This window comes from Dendrobates tinctorius, unplaced genomic scaffold (assembly GCF_039654945.1).
Source record: "Dendrobates tinctorius isolate UK_male_01 unplaced genomic scaffold, ASM3965494v1 ptg000083l, whole genome shotgun sequence".
Taxonomy (NCBI): domain Eukaryota; kingdom Metazoa; phylum Chordata; class Amphibia; order Anura; family Dendrobatidae; genus Dendrobates; species Dendrobates tinctorius.
Window position 1 is genome coordinate 163,470 of NW_027361751.1, and position 17,192 is coordinate 180,661.

At 43.0% G+C, this 17,192-nt stretch overlaps 1 protein-coding gene across 2 annotated transcripts in view; it reads right to left on the bottom strand.

Moving 5' to 3' along the window:
• Positions 1-17,192, bottom strand: part of RAD17 (RAD17 checkpoint clamp loader component) — a 58,428-nt gene that overhangs the window by 16,423 nt on the left and 24,813 nt on the right. For both annotated transcript variants that reach the window (XM_073584023.1, XM_073584022.1), the window contains exons 6-10: positions 13,967-14,103; positions 11,392-11,444; positions 11,179-11,304; positions 2,695-2,764; positions 1,909-2,020 (exon numbers count right to left, since the gene is read on the bottom strand). In XM_073584023.1, the coding sequence (XP_073440124.1) occupies positions 1,909-2,020; positions 2,695-2,764; positions 11,179-11,304; positions 11,392-11,444; positions 13,967-14,103 (498 nt within the window). The remainder of the gene's footprint in view (positions 1-1,908; positions 2,021-2,694; positions 2,765-11,178; positions 11,305-11,391; positions 11,445-13,966; positions 14,104-17,192) is intronic.

Below are 17,192 nucleotides of genomic sequence, written 5' to 3' on the forward strand. Positions count from 1 at the left end.
GAGCACCGACTCTGACTCCATGACTCCGACTCCACAGCCCTGCTGGTAGGAATGATCGCCCTCATCCTTATCCTTCCAGGAATGATCGCCCTCATCCCTATACTGGTATACAGGGTCCCCATCTCGTCCAAGTATGCACGGCCCCTTCCCTATCCTGGTATGCATGGCTCCATCCTTATCCTGGTATGATTGGCCCCATCCGAGTCCTAGTACACATGCTCCCATCCTAATTCTGGTATGATTGGCCCCATCACAAAATATAAAGAAAAAAAAAAAAAAAAACATTACACTTACCTTCCTCCGCTCCCTCGCAGCATCCATCATGCTCCGATTCCAGCAACTGCTTAATGCTTGTAAGCAGCGCAGGGACGTCATGCGGTGCTCACAAGCAGAGCACAGCGCCTGGAATACTCACCGGGACTGTTCATCGCAGACAGCAGTGAGTATTCATTACTCTTTAGTAGCGCGTAGTATCAGCCACCGGCTTCCTGCTGCTACCGGCGGTCACGTGTGCCGATACTTATGACAAATGAATATTCAGAATATTCAGGAAAGCTGAAGAAGTGTTAGTAATTACACTCACCTCAGCTCTACTGCCATAACTTTGTAATCACACACAGCTCTGCAATGAGATCAGTGATGAAAGCTGTCTGTTATTACATGTCTCACATAAGAGCAAACCTGTTTGAAAATGTTATGGGGGTGTAATCTTCCCTCCTCCCATGAGACATCTTACTTATGATTGGTACACGCCCCAGCCACATCATGGAATAGTTGGGTTTATCATAAGTCATAACCTAAACTTTAAATACAAATATCTATGCAACAGAGAGGAGAAATTATAAAATACAGTCTGGATAGCTCAGGATTGCAAATGATTCCTTATTTGAAGTAAAACATTGTTTAATAACAGGCAGGGAAATGTTTGATCTTGCAAAAAAGAATCAGCTGTGATCCCCTGCTGTAATGTCTGTATACTCTTTTGCTTTCTCCCCTACCCAGGAGCTGTGGTGTGATCAGACCATGTTCCTGCATGGTAATGTAAGGAGGTGGCAGGGAATCTCACGTTCCTCCTCTCTCCCAGGCACTGTTCACACAGGGACGGGGAACACAGAGCAGGGACTTGCAGTTGGGTTGCTTCCTGGTCGTGCTCAGAAGCCCAGGCAGCCTGCCCAAGGGCAGGTCGAGTGAGCAGAGTGACAAGCCGTGGAGATAAAGCTGTTGCAACAGTAAGGGGCCCCAAGCAGCGAACAGTGCAGATGGGCACCAGCTCGATAGGGCCATGCCATGACAGGGGCGGGAGCCACAGTGGAAGTGTTCCTGGCACCTTTTCTCATTGGAGCCAGACAAGGGGCTGATAAGGAGCTGGTGACGGGAGAGAACAGGAGGGACACAGACTGTCCAAAAGATACAGCCAAGATTGCCGGGCAGAGGAAGCTGCTAGTAAGAACAGGGCCTGTTCGGATGACTGGGAAAGAAAGAAAGATGACTCTGTATGTGATGTGTGCTGCCAAAGTAAAGACTGTTTTAATGTTAAGTTACACAGTTGAACAAGAACATTGGAGTACAGTGATTTAAGGGACTTATGTATCAGAAGCTGAAGTAACAGGGATCGTGGAGACTCCAGCAGCTGAAGAGAGTACAGTACTGCATGCAGAGCTGAAAGGACTTGTTTCATCTGTGCGGCGCCAGGGTGTGGGAACAGAACAGCTAGTTGCCATGACTACCACCCTGGCTGCCTTACAGTAAGACACAGCCATTACACAGCATTAGCAGGGGCACATTTAGCTCAGCACAGGAACATTTCAATTAAACACATCCAATTGTGGAAATTATTGCAAGATTTATTGATTAAAATCAACTTTTGTTCGTGGGAAAAAACCCTTTAAGTCATAAGTTCAGTCTTACCTTTAAGTGCTGAGAACTGAAGACTATTAATGGCGCTTCTAATATCCCCCGAACATCCGGAACACAAGAGCTCCAGAGCTTCCTTATCAGGAATAATGAATTTTCCTCCACTCTGAAACACAACAGCACGGTGCACATCACAATGCAGCTTTGTGGCGCATAGAGTACTTAGATTCAGGATATCATGCAGCTCCATAAAGACTATTTTATTTAAGATCACACATTTACTAAGAGAAATCTCAAGGATAACAATCTGCCTACTTATATGTCCAATGTAGAGAAAAAAATAATTTTGCTTTCCTTTCTAAACCGCTGCCACCGCTTTGTTAGCACTCTAAAGAGCTTACAGAGTCGTAACTTCTTCCCTGTAGCTGGGGCATGTCTGAGGAAAAGTCTCATTCGTCCTGAGTAGTCCAGTGGGCGGGCTGGACCATACTCCGCGCCTCATAAAAGCCAATCAGGCTCCTTTACAACCAATTGATATACAAAGAGGAGGCAGCAAAGCGAGATTAATGTGTGTGTGCTTTCAGAATTTTAATGGATGCTCAATTAAGCATTGCATTTTCCATGGCATTTGTAGGATCATTGTTGTATAGCGAAAAGGATTCATTTCCTGTGTCCTGCTGCAAGAGCTACACGAGATATCATTCTATCCATACTATCAGATATGATTTTTAACTATTGCTGATATATTGCTCTTGTGTCTATGTAAATTTTAAATATTCAATAAAAAGTGTGGAATATAAATGGATTATGAGGTGGTGTCTCAACCATGCACATACTGACCGTAGTAGCTTCTGTGGCTGCAATCCGGCTCAGCACTTTCATCATGCTGGTGGGTGCAACAGGATTGAAGCTGCAAGAGAACAGGAGCATTTAGTACACATGTATTTTCCAATAAATTGTATGACTGGTTTTCAGTGAAACATTAGTGACAGAAAAATCATCCTGCTATAGGGGTGGCCCACTCATCGCAGAGGGCTAGTATACATAATATATAGTTAAACTGAGGATCTGTCTGTGCACATCTGGTCTGTATAAAGCAGTACATGGCTACCCAAGAGCCCGTTCAAATTGCAATATTCCACACACTTTGTGGCCTTGTTGGGGCTTAAGGCCAGGACCAGGAAAGGCCAGGAATTTTTTTTGGTCGCTGGTCTCCCGCTGGCCACCACGCACGCTACGTGTGACAGGCGGGAGACCAGCGATCTGCTGGTAACTAATGTACACATCGGGTATCCAAGGGACACATTGATATCGTTGTCAGGATCGCTGGTGAGTCGCTATGTGTGACTCCAGCCTTAGGTCCGATTCCCCTCGGTTATAAAATTGCCAACGTAGTCAATGTGTGCTTTGTCGTGAATCATTTTCGAGTATATATGCCTACTGGAGGCAGACACTGAAGACAGACACAGACTGTTATTGATTTATTAATTTTGATTTACATTGATCATTTTTATGTTTTACTAGATTATGGCCCGATGCGATTGCATCGGGAGGATGCGATAGCATCACACCTCTTGCCATGTTAACCCTCAACACACACACTCCTCTCACCTTTCACCATCTCCACTCACTCTTTCACTCCACATACGACCCCTTCTCTCACTCCGTCTCTCATACTCACGCCGTCATCGCCGCTGCTCCACGATCCCCGACATCTTCTTCCGCCGGCGCCATCCTGGATCCAGACTTTGTCCACGCCGGCGACATGTTCTTGCGGCGACGCCATCTTGAGTATCGTGAAATCCCGTGATACTCAAGATGGCGTCGCCGGAAGAACATGTCGCCGGCGTGGACGACGTCGGGATCCAAAATGGCGTCGGCGAAATCTCGCGAGTTTTCCCAGTGTTCTCTAACCTTGTGCCAAAAACCTGCAGCCATGGGTTCTTCTAAGCAGCTGTCTAGCACTCTGAAAATGAAAGTGGTGGAGGCACACAAAGCAGGAGAACACTGTACTAAGACAGCAGTGTTACAAGTTCCCATTCCTCAGTTTGAAATGTAACTAAAGGGAACTGGTCACCAGAAAAACGCTGCAACCTGCAGACATGCGGTTAATCTGCAGGTTAACAGCGTTGCTATGCTGTCAGGTGCCTGGATGCAGCTGAATGCAGAGGGGAAAAAAATGATCTTTATTCAGTCACAGGGGCAGGGCGTGGTTACAGCGGCCGCTCCGTATACTCAGAGTGGTGACTGAACCGGCGCCGGCCACCCCTATGACTAAGTAACGAATACTGGTGGGAGAATAAAGATAATTTTCTCCCCGCTGCATTCGGCTCCGTGCCGGACAGAATCATAAAGCTGTTATCGGCAGATTAAACGCATATCTGCAGACTGCAGGTTAACAGCGTAATTCCCGAGGTGACTGGGATTCAGGTTAACTTGACACCGTCAATGGAACTGTTGCTTATAAGGACAAATGATTTTCCTTTAAATATCAAGGGTATAGTGTCAGATATTCTGATTGCGGCTAGGCTCACCTTTGCTGCTAAATGGAAGGGGATGTCTCTTCCCACCATGAGAGAAGTGGTGGACAAAATTAATATACATTGTCAATATGAACAAACTCTGGCGCACTCGTCAGTTACCAAGAAAAAGGTTGATCTAATATGGGAACCGTGGTTACTTAGTCAGAGGTTTGCCCCTTTGCATTGAAGATATATGTCTTTTCATATGATTTTTTTTTTTTTTATGCAAGTGTTGATATGTTTTCTGTTTTATACATTATGTCAATCTATGAGTATGCGCATTTATGCTTATGTTTCCCTTGTTTAAACCCCTACGTTGGGGGTGTTGTTACTTATATGGTTTCTTTTTCGAAAATATGCAATAAAAATGTATTGAAGTAAAAAAAAAAAAAAAAACGTAATTCCTGGTGACAGGTTCTCTTTAAGAAATGGCAGTTAACAGGAACAGAAAGATTTGGCAGACTCTAAGAGTTGTGGTACACTGTTCTACTATTCAGAGATGCCTGCACAAAGTTGGCCATTATGGAAGAGTCATCAAAAGAACATCTAAACCGGTGTTTCTCAACTCCAGTCCTCAAGACCCACCAACAGGTCATGTTTTCAGGATTTCCTTAGTATTGCACAGGTGATGCTGTTAATGCTTGAGCAGGTGATGAAATTATTACCTGTGCAATACTAAGGAAATCCTGAAAACTTGACCTGTTGGTGGATCTTGAGGACCGGAGTTGAGAAACACTGATCTAAACAAATCTGATGCATTTTGGAAACAAGTCCTGTTGACCGAAGAGGTTAAAGTAGAACTCGCAAAAGTATGTGTGGAGAAAAAAGGGCACAGAATTTCAGGAATAGAACATCTCGACAAGCATTAAGCATGGGGGTGGATCCAGGCGCGGACATATAGCCAGTACAGCTGCACCAGGGCCCGAAGTTGGAGGGGGTCCCTTGCAGGGTGGTAGTACTGACTGCAATCTGGCCTGTTGCATGGATCCCGAGGCTCCGAGGGGTCAATGGTCAGACTGTCCTAATCATATGCTGTGGGCAGGGAGAGATCCCTGCATCTCCACTGCCTACAGAAGATGGCAGCAGAGCTGCAAGAATCGGTCTTCTGCCTCCTGCCCGGTGCTCAGTCTCTGACACAGGCGCGCGTGACTTGATAACATCAGCACGCGGCGCGCTGCTTGATGTCAGCATGCAGCGCACGCATGTGTCAGAGAGAACGTTGCTGTCAACGAAGAAAGAAGCAGCAATGCCTCAGAAGAACAGAAGACAATTAGGGGGTTGGGGTCGGGGGGACAATGACGGGATGTGGGGGAAGAGTGAAAGAGGAGAGGGTAAGGTGCATAGGACACTTTGTAAAGAATTGAAAGGTGGGAGAAGACACGGTCAGGGACTTATAATGAATTGAGAATAGGGGGAAGATAAGTACCTGATAATGTCTTCTCCCACCCCCAAATTAATTATTATGCTATCAAGGACTTATCTATTTATATAAAACTCAAAATCTGTAGTAGCCCGCTTTATACAAATCCACAATTCTCGCCCAATTTGGGTGAAATTTGGCACGCCCCCTCTCCACCCACAGGAGCAGAATACTGTGCACGTTAAATCTCGCTACATAATAAGGAAAAAATGTGAAGGTGAAAGTAAAAGTGCTGAGGGGAAAACAACAGTTGTGACTTGACAGGGACGGATTATAGCAACGGCGCCAAAGAGTCGCTGCTAAAGGGGCCGCACCACCACACACACACACACACACACACACACCATACAAACCTCACACAGACAGCACACATACACCAACCCACAAGCACAACACCACACAAATGCCACAACACACCATACAAACACCAGACTACTCTAGACAAACACAACACAACACCCCACAAATACCACAACACCACCCCATAAATACCACATGCACACCACACACACACACGCAAGGACCACACCCGCATGCAATACACTCTGATGGATGCACCCTACGCACACTGAAGAACATTACTGAGCAGCAAAATTGGTCAGGACAAAAAATGCCTCATAGTAAGATTGTCATCATTGCTTACTATACAGGGAGCTTTCATCACTGAAGCTCCTGAGGTAAAGTGAAAGCTGAGCTCTGATTGGTTGCTTTGGGCAACTAGACAAGTCTGCCTGTGAGGTGGTTTTCATTACTGAGATGTGAGCTCCTTCAGGTCATAGTAATACTGTGTGAGGGCTGCTCTGTATTTACTATTCATCCTATTACATCTCTTATCAGTGTCAGGTGAATACTAAAGGGTCATAATACTAAGGACTGTTTTTTTTTTTGTTTTTTTTTTAAATGCCACCCAAAAAACGACCATCTATTGGGCAAGTTCATCCAAAAGCTAAGAAAGCAAAATTGTGTCAAAGAGCTGAGATAGGTGAACAACGTGACTCGCGGCTTGAAAAGAAATGGATAAGACAGGCTAAATGTAAGGCAGCTGAGACATCAGAGCACCGGGAATGTCGTCTTCACAAGAATCGGATAAGGCAGGCTGAAGCAAGGAATATGGAAACATCTGAACAAAAGGATGAACAGTTGTAATAGTTTATACTACATAACATGTATTGAATATGTAAAATCAATAAAAATGGTGAAATTAAAAAAAAAGTTCACATCAATATTACGACAAATTAGTAAAATGCCAAAATAAAAAAAAATTAAAGTGGAAAAGAAAATTTACTGTAGCACTCTGAAAATGTCAATTTCTGGGTGACGCTGAAAATTTTACTTTAGCCACCATAACCAACAATTTAACATATTTTCCACGAGCGAAGCCGTGGGTACTCTACTAGTATTGAATAGAAGGGACACAGGACAGAGGCTAAGACTATGTGCACACATTCAGGGTTTGCAGCAGAAAATTCTCTTGTCTATTTTCCCCACTAATTAGTAAGGGTGAAATACGTTGCAAGAATTGACAATATGTAGATTTTAATCTGCTGTAAATCTGCAAGGAAAAAATAAGAAACTTATGCGTGAGACTTCAGGGATCTCATTCACTTTGCTTGTACTGTAACATTTTGCATATTTTCTGCAGCAAAAAGTAGCATGTGCACCTTTCAGTTCATTGGAATGAGTCAAAGAGACTGAATAATTTATGTTCATTGGGTGGCAGAGATTATAGGTAATATGGGGCACAGAACGCCTTATCAGTTCATATTTGCATTGATGTGTGGCTAGTAGCATATTAATGGTGCAGTACATAGCTGTAGTCAGGGGTGCAGTGTGGGGGAGACACATACATTATATGTGACTTTGTTATTTTCATTGCTGCGGTGATTATCATGACGAGTTGTGGCAGGGAGATGTCAATATGAGGGTCTGACCAAATGGAGAAAAAGCAGCAGATAATGAATCTAATCAGACGAGACGTTAGCCGTTAATACCTGGATGTAAATATTATTCTGTATCTGTTCTGTGTGACTTGGAGTGATGCTATCTGTAAAATCCCTTAAGGGCCTGTCACACATAGCGATATCGCTGATTTTGTGACGCCACTGCGATCTCTCCAGCGATCTCGCTGTGTGTGACACGTATCAGCGACCGGCCCCCCGCCGGGTATCGCTGATCGTCGTGGGCCATTTTTTGATCGTTGGTCTCCCGCTGGCCAGCGGGCATCGCTGCGTGTGGCAGCGGGAGAGCAACGATCAGCGAGCTCCCAGCGCTGTAAGCAGACGCTGGGAGCTGGTATCCAAGGTGAATATCGGGTAACTAAGTGCGCGCGTCACTTAGCTACCCGCTGTGTACCTTGGATACCAGCATGCTAGCGCTGGGAGCTGGTACCCGATATTTACCTTGGATACCAGCTCTCAGAGCAAGCACGCTGGTATCTAAGGTACACAGCGGGTAACTAAGTGACGCGTGCGCTTAATTACCCGATATTTACCTTAGATACCAGCGTCCCTGTTTGGCAGCTCATCAGCGATCATGTAGCGAGGCACCAGCGATCCTGACAAGGTCGTATTGTTGTCGGGATCGCTGGTGCATCATTTAGTGTGACGGGGCCTTTAGGCTACATTCTCAATTTTGTGTGATATGTCTGTGTGAGGCCAGATTTTCTTTTTTTAAATCGACCGGCACATGGACTTTGTAGAATTTTACAGATTCATTCACACATCCGTGAAAATCATGGCTCTGAGAATGAGATAAGTGAGGCTCAAAGGATGCTTTGTTCTGGTCCAATTTTGAAGATCAGAATAAGACATGCTCAATGTGTCTGTAAAAGCGCGCAGCACAGACACACACACGGATACAGGACTGTAGCCTTATTATGTATAGCACAGTCTCCTAGTATACAGTGTACTCACTTATTATGTATAGCATAATCCCTTAGTATATAGTGTTTTCACTTATGTACAGTCATATGTAAAAGTTTGGGCACCCCTATTAATGTTAACCTTTTTTCTTTATAACAATTTTGGTTTTTGCAACAGCTATTTCAGTTTCATATATCTAATAACTGATGGACTCAGTTATATTTCTGGATTCAAATTAGGTTTATTGTACTAACAGAAAATGTGCAATCTGCATTTAAACAAAATTTGACTGGTGCAAAAGTATGGGCACCCTTATCATTTTCTTGATTTGAACACTCCTAACTACTTTTTACTGACTTCCTGAAGCACTAAATTGGTTTTGTAACCTCATTGAGCTTTGAACTTCATAGCCAGGTGTATCAAATCATGAGAAAAGGTATTTAAGGTGGCCACTTGCAAGTAGTTCTCCTATTTGATTCTCCTATGAAGAGTGGCATCATGGGCTCCTCAAAACAACTCTCAAATGATCTGAAAACAAAGATTATTAAACATAGCTTTTCAGGGGAAGGATACAAAAAGTTGTCTCAGAGATTTAACCTGTCAGTTTCCACTGTGAGGAACATAGTAAGGAAATGGAAGAACACAGGTACAGTTCTTGTTAAGCCCAGAAGTGGCAGGCCAAGAAAAATATCAGAAAGGCAGAGAAGAAGAATGGTGAGAACAGTCAAGGACAATCCACAGACCACCTCCAAAGACCTGCAGCATCATCTTGCTGCAGATGGTGTCACTGTGCATCGGTCAACAATACAGCGCATGCATAACGCCTTTTTGTATGACCAAACAACTCAATCTTTGTTTCATCAGTCCACAGGACCTTCTTCCAAAATGTAACTGGCTTGTCCAAATGTGCTTTTGCATACCTCAGGCGACTGTTTGTGGCGTGCTTGCAGAAACGGCTTCTTTCACATCACTCTCCCATACAGCTTCTCCTTGTGCAAAGTGCGCTGTATTGTTGACCGATGCACAGTGACACCATCTGCAGCAAGATGATGCTGCAGGTCTTTGGAGGTGGTCTGTGGATTGTCCTTGACTGTTCTCACCATTCTTCTTCTCTGCCTTTCTGATATTTTTCTTGGCCTGCCACTTCTGGGCTTAACAAGAACTGTACCTGTGTTCTTCCATTTCCTTACTATGTTCCTCACAGTGGAAACTGACAGGTTAAATCTCTGAGACAACTTTTTGTATCCTTCCCCTGAAAAGCTATGTTGAATAATCTTTGTTTTCAGATCATTTGAGAGTTGTTTTGAGGAGCCCATGATGCCACTCTTCATAGGAGAATCAAATAGGAGAACTACTTGCAAGTGGCCACCTTAAATACCTTTTCTCATGATTTGATACACCTGGCTATGAAGTTCAAAGCTCAATGAGGTTACAAAACCAATTTAGTGCTTCAGGAAGTCAGTAAAAAGTAGTTAGGAGTGTTCAAATCAAGAAAATGATAAGGGTGCCCATACTTTTGCACCGGTCAAATTTTGTTTAAACGCAGATTGCACATTTTCTGTTAGTACAATAAACCTAATTTGAATCCAGAAATATAACTGAGTCCATCAGTTATTAGATATATGAAACTGAAATAGCTGTTGCAAAAACCAAAATTGTTATAAAGAAAAAAGGTTAACATTAATAGGGGTGCCCAAACTTTTACATATGACTGTATACCATGAAGAAAGGCCTAATCATAAGCACTTCCTATTAACACCTACAACAATTGGGAAATATAAGCCACTTTATAGAAAATCCATTTTATTAAATATTACTCAATATTAAAAGTCATTGACAGAGATACAAAAATGCAAAATAATAGCTACCAGCAGCTGGTCACATACAAAATATCATGGATTGAAACATACTAGTGCACCAAATTACATACTTGGCATAAAAATATGGTTAAAGCTAACCACTACAACATGTCCTAAAAAATTTTTTTTAGCACTATAGCAAATATAAGTGGTTAAGATACCTACTGAATACATGAGAATTTAATTCAATCCAAATGAAATGCCATAAGGCTACATGGAAAAAGACTGCTGCAATGTGTCATAATAGCATTCTCCATAAAACAACCAAAGTGCACCTGTGCATACCTACTAACCTCATTAGCAGATAAAGCGCATATAAATTCAGGTCCTAAATACAACCATAAAGTGGCCTCTCAAGTGATTTATAGGGGGGTGATAATACATTTGGATCACATGGTTTTCTCTTTTTATGCACCCCAAAATTTTGCTTGCTCTGCAGCTGCTGCCAGACATTGAATGCATAATGCAATGTCACATGAGCTCTGAGATATACAACGACAACATCACTGGAATGGCACTGGTCCAAGAAGTATGTGATTTTTGGGGGGTTTCTGGGGCCACTTTAGCATTTAAGAATGGGTTGCCCAGTAGCGGACAAACCCCTATTTGGCAATATTTTAGGTGGAAATAAATTGATAGGTTAGAATAAAGAAGGCCTTCACCTGATATTGCAAACACACAAGTCATCCTGGATTTCCTTCGGGAACAGTCGTCTTTGATGGCTGTCACCACTCAGACTGTCTGATATTATGAACACTAGGGGGCAGCGACCAGTCTTTACAAATTTCCTGTAGTGGAATGAGAAAAAATGAGTTTAACTCAGCGAGGTGCATGAATATACAGCAAAAGAGCACACAATTTATATACTAACTTACCTGAGAATATCATGTAGACTTGAAGGATCCCTATAAAATTGGTTGGGCATATCCTGAAACAAAGTGGAAAAAAAATAAAATGATATTTGCCTAATTTTATGTAATGAACACACAATTGATCAGTATTACTCTGTGGAATTTAACACTAGAGGACATACAGTGCCTTGCGAAAGTGTTCGGCCCCGTGGAACTTTTCAACATTTTCTCACATATCATAAACATAAAGATACCAAATGTAAATTTTTGGTGAAGAATCAACAAGTGGAACACAATTGTGAAGTTGAATGAAATTTATTGGTTATTTTACATTTTTGTGGAAATTCAAAAACTGAAAATTGGGGAGTGCAATATTATTCGGCCCCTTGAACTTAATACTTTGTTGCGCCACCTTGTGCTGCAAGTCACTTGGGGTATGTCTCTATCAGTTTTGTACATTGAGAGACTGAAATTCTTGCCCATTCTTTCTTGGCAAACAGCTCGAGCTCAGTGAGGTTTGATGGAGATCGATTGTGAACAGCAGTTTTCAGCTCTTGCCACAGATTCTCAATTGGATTCAGGTGTGAACTTTGACTTGGCCATTCTAACACCTGGATACGTTTATTTGTGAAACATTCTATCGTAAATTTTGCTTTATGTTTGGGATCATTGTCTTGTTGGAAGACAAATCTCCGTTCCAATCTCAGGTCTTTTGCAGACTCCAACAGGTTTTTTTCAAGAATGGTCCTGTATTTGGCTCCATCCATCTTCACCATCTTCCCTGTCCCTGCTGAAGAAAAGCAGGCCCAAACCATGATGCTGCCACCACGTTTGACAGTGGGGATGGTGTGTTCAGGGTGATGAGCTGTGTTGCCTTTACACCAAACATATCGTTTGGCATTGTTGCCAAAAAGTTCAATTTTGGTTTCATCTGACCAGAGCACCTTCTTCCACATCTTTGGTGTGTGTCTCCCAGGTGGCTTGCTGCAAACTTTAAACAACACTTTTTATGGATATCTTTGAGAAATGGCTTTCTTCTTACCACTCTTCCATAAAGTCCAGATTTGTGCAGGGTACAACTGATTGTTGTCCTATGGACAGACTGTCCCACCTCAGCTGTAGATCTCTGCAGTTCATCCAGAGTGATCATGGCCTCTTGGATGCATCTCTGATCAGTCTTCTCCTTGTTTGAGATGAAAGGTTAGAGGGACAGCCGGGTCTTGGTAGATTTGCAGTGGTATGATACTCCTTCCATTTCAATATGATCACTTGCACAGTGCTCCTTGGGATATTTAAAGTTTTGGAAATCATTTTGTATCCAAATCCGGCTTTAAACTTCTCCACAACAGTATCACGGACCTGCCTGCTGTGTTCCTTGGTCTTCATGATTCTCTGTGCTTCAAACAGAACCCTGAGACTATCACAGAGCAGGTGCATTAATACTGAGACTTGATTACACACAGGTGGATTATAGTTATCATCCTTAGTCATTTAGGACAACATTGGATCATTTTGAGATCCACAATGAACTTCTGGAGTGAGTTTGCTGCACTAAAAGTAAAGGGGCCGAATAATATTGCACGCCCCACTTTTCAGTTTTTGTATTTAAAAAAAATATAAAATAACCAATAAATTTCATTCAACTTCACAATTGGGTCCCACTTGTTGTTGATTCTTCACCAAAAATTTACATTTGGTATCTTTATGTCTGAAGCATGATATGTGAGAAAAGGTTGAAAAGTTCCAGGGGGTCGAATATTTTCGCAATGCACTGTATATTCACTAATAGACACCATTGACACAGCGTGAAGATTTGTACATACATTGCTGGTTTACTTTGAGTAAAAAGATTAAAAAAATAAATAAAATAGGTTCACTAATTTTCAACATAAAATTTCATATTCTTGATTCACCACATAAAATGCCGTTTACACCTGCTCCTAGATTCAGACTTTTCACATATGCCTGCCAGTAATGTATGCTGGATTTGAGGCTTGCCTTCCTCAGATCTTATGAAATGACACAGCTTCATTCCTGTATAGATTTCCCTTTATACAGCCCTTGAGGGATCTCACCTCTCGAGTTCTGCTTGACATTTTAAAGTGCATGACACCCTACTTTCTCTGCATAGATACTCATCTTCTGTTTTCACTGCCCTACTCCCTGCTTACTGACATGTGAGTTTTCTTGCAATATACAGCCTTCTTATCTTCCTAAATGCTATCCTTAGCACAGAGAAGGGATGGTAAAAGCAAACAAAAGCAAACTCAACAAGGTGTACAATATGCACCACCATCAGATATGTGAAGGAGTGGATTCTGTAACATCAAAATGGTAGGAAACTTAAATAAAAACTATTCAAAATGTTTCTTAATTTTGCAATTATGAAGCAAATAAACAATAATAAAATTTAAAAACATGGCGTCCATACCGTTTATGTTTCTCCAGTATAGTTATATTTCCCTTTATTTCTAACCTGTATGCAAAGTATTATTAAATCCCTCACAATTAACAGTTTGGAGACAGATTTCTTTCCCCTTCTATACATTGGCCAGCTTTGGTGATGAGCAGTTTATTTTGACTTTACTTTATGACTTACGTCGATAATGATGAGTTTTCTGTCAGTAGAGGGCGACTCTCCCATCATCAGAAGTTTGTTATATTTGTTAGCCCGTAAAAGAAAATCCTGAAAAAGAGCGGACTGAGACTGACTGGTGAAAATCTGGAACCCCATATCTAGAGGAGAAAATGGAAACGGACCAACATTTACAAGCCATACTGGAAATCTGATTAATGTTTCAATTAACTTGATTAACAAAAGGAACCTATGGAGGTAAAGGATCATTAGTAATTTGGACACAAAATCCTTACTGATGAACAGCATCTGAACATCATATCAAAAATTATTATACTATCAACCTCATAAAACACAGATCAGAAGGAAACAATAACTGAAGTGTTCTGTCAGCACCAATGCGCTGCTGAGTGGACTGTCAATCCAAGTGCCGGAGCGGGGTCACAGCCACCGCCCTCCGTTTAGTAAGCGATGACTGTAGCCTCCCTAGCATGACAAAGACAGCGGCTCCCTGGAGAAATAAAAAATTCATTCCCCCCCGCCGCCCTCTCAGCACTGCGGCCCGTCATCTTCATAACACTACTAATCCACAGATTAACACTATCTCTGCAGGTTAACAATGTTATTGGACATGACAGGTTCCCTTTAAAAAATATATAATAAATATATATATATATATATATATATATATATATATATATATATATATATAGTTTTTTTTTATTTCTGATCATGTTTTTTTTTTTTAAATTCCATATTAGCCAATAGAACTTAGACTCATGCTTCCTGTTCTGCATAAAAGACTTTTCAGCAATCGGATTGTCACCACAGGCAGGATTATGTCGACAGGTACCACAATGTACATAATAGAGGTGGTTTTACAGCTCACTTCTTTCCTTTCCCTGTACAATGCCAAGATTACAGCATGCTCAGATAAGGCTTCTATACAAACAGTCTATCATTGCTAATGTCTATGGGAGGAACAGGATGTAGTAGCGTAATGGTGTTTTTCACATTGAATTTTGCCTGTCGTCCCTTGGTCGCGTCAGGATTCAGACGTATATGCCAATGAGGCCATAGAATATAGTGGTGTCGACAGAGCAATTGTGCACTCTGACATGCAGAATTTTGGGGGTATACGGCTACTGGAGGCGGTCACTCAGGGCAGCCATCAAGGCATTACTGCCATTACTGGTGTACGGGGACTGGTGAGCAGAAGCAAAGAGGGGGGCCAGACTGGGTGAGACACACTGCCGAACCTGCGCTGAGGCAGCACAGCCAAGCCACCACATAAATGGACTGGCAGACTGTGTGGCACACTGGGGCCCGGGCTAGTTACTTTACTTTATTAAGCCCCAGGTCCCAGGTACCTCACAGCCACAGCTACTTACGTTCTATGGCCGAACCAGACGCTGCCGGACCTCCCTCTGTTCCTAAGCTACTGTCACGCCCGGGTCCTTGAGGGCCAAAAATTGATGATGTGCGCGCGCTCGCCCAAACTAAATAGAGTCCCCTATAAAGTCTTATGATATATACACATGCATATGTCCAACTTTCATATCTCCAAACAGGCAGGAGAGCAGCTTCCATAAATGTACAAGAAACAGAATACAATAAGCTGCAATCAGAAATACAGATTATAAAAAAAAAAAACACAATCTGATGTCAGTTATTTTAATCATCTTTTTATTAGTTTTATGGCAAACAAAACAATAGGAGTACAGCGTGTATAATTATATGTTGTGCACTTGGGTGAATCATTCAACTGATAACAGGTGTCCATACATAGAACATGAATTTCGAATGCACTATTGTGTTTCACAATAACAATCGCCAGTGACTATAGTCAAAGATCAAATTTAGGAGTCATGCGTTTCCAGTTCCATGTCTGGGAATTGTCTAGAGCACCTATCCGCATGGTGTAGTTTTTAGGGTCCATTCCCTCTTCAGATGGAACGGTTATTCTCCAAGTTCAGTTGTCGCATATTTCTTCCGAATAGTTATAATAATACATTTTATTTCTGTAGCGCCGACATATTCCACAGCACTTTACATTTCGGAGGGGATTTGTACAGACAATAGACATTACAGCATAACAATAATCACATAGATTATAACAAATACCAAGAGGAATGAGGGCCCTGCTCGCAAGCTTACAGTCTATGAGGAAAGAGGTAGACACGAAAGGTGGGTGGTAACAATTGCCCTGATTGTATGGACCAGCCATAATGTTAAGTGTGTAACAGTACAAACACAGAGGGCTAATGGATGCATAAAGCATGTGGGAACATGATGCGGGGAACCTGGTTATGGTAAAACTTTTGGCTGTGCCACACAGGGATAGATTAGGTTAATATGTTGAGGCGATAGGCCAGTCTGAATAAATGCGTTTTCAGGGCACGCTTAAAATTGTGGGGATTGGGGACTAATCGTATTGACCTGGGAAGTGCATTCCAAAGAATTGGCGCAGCACGTGTAAAGTCTTGGAGACGGGAGTGGGAGGTTATGATTATTGAGGATGCTAACCTCAGGTCATCAGCAGAACGGAGGGCGTGGTTAGGATGGCATACTGAAACAAGGGAGGAGATGTAGGGTGGTGCTGAGCCATCCATGGAGGGCTTTGTGGGTGAGGGTAATAAGTTTATACTGAATTCTGGAGTGGATGGGTAGCAGGCCCGGATTGGCAATATAACCAACCGGGCATTTTCCCGCTGGGCCGCTGTCACGTGGGCCGCTGCTGCGGCCACTGTTGCTCCTGCCGCCGGCCCTCTGCGGGCATGGCGGTGATAGTTTCCAAGTTCCTCCCGCACTGCAGGGAGATAAGCCGCCACGCCCCCCCACGCACCCCATCCTCGCCTTAGCATGAGACCCCCTCCCCCCCGCAGCCACTCACAGCGTCGCACTCGCTTGCCTGCTCGCTCTGTTCGCAGGACCTGTGATGAGGTCACAGGAGGGGAGGAGTCAGGGGGTCACATAATCAGGAGCCTTTGTCCAGACCCCCGATCATGTCACCCCTGACTCCGCCCCTCCTGTGACCTCATCACAGGTCCTGTGCGCTCAGCCTTGCCTCTACCGTCTGCAAGACTCTGCTTTGCTGTTGTCATGGTGCTGGTTGAGGTAAGTATGTGTGGGGTCAGGATTTACAGTGTGGATGTAGCAGAGCCGTGTGTGTACGAGGTGTACGGAGCGGAGCCGTGTGTGTACGAGGTGTACGGAGCGGAGCTGTGTGTGTATGAGGTGTACGGAGCGG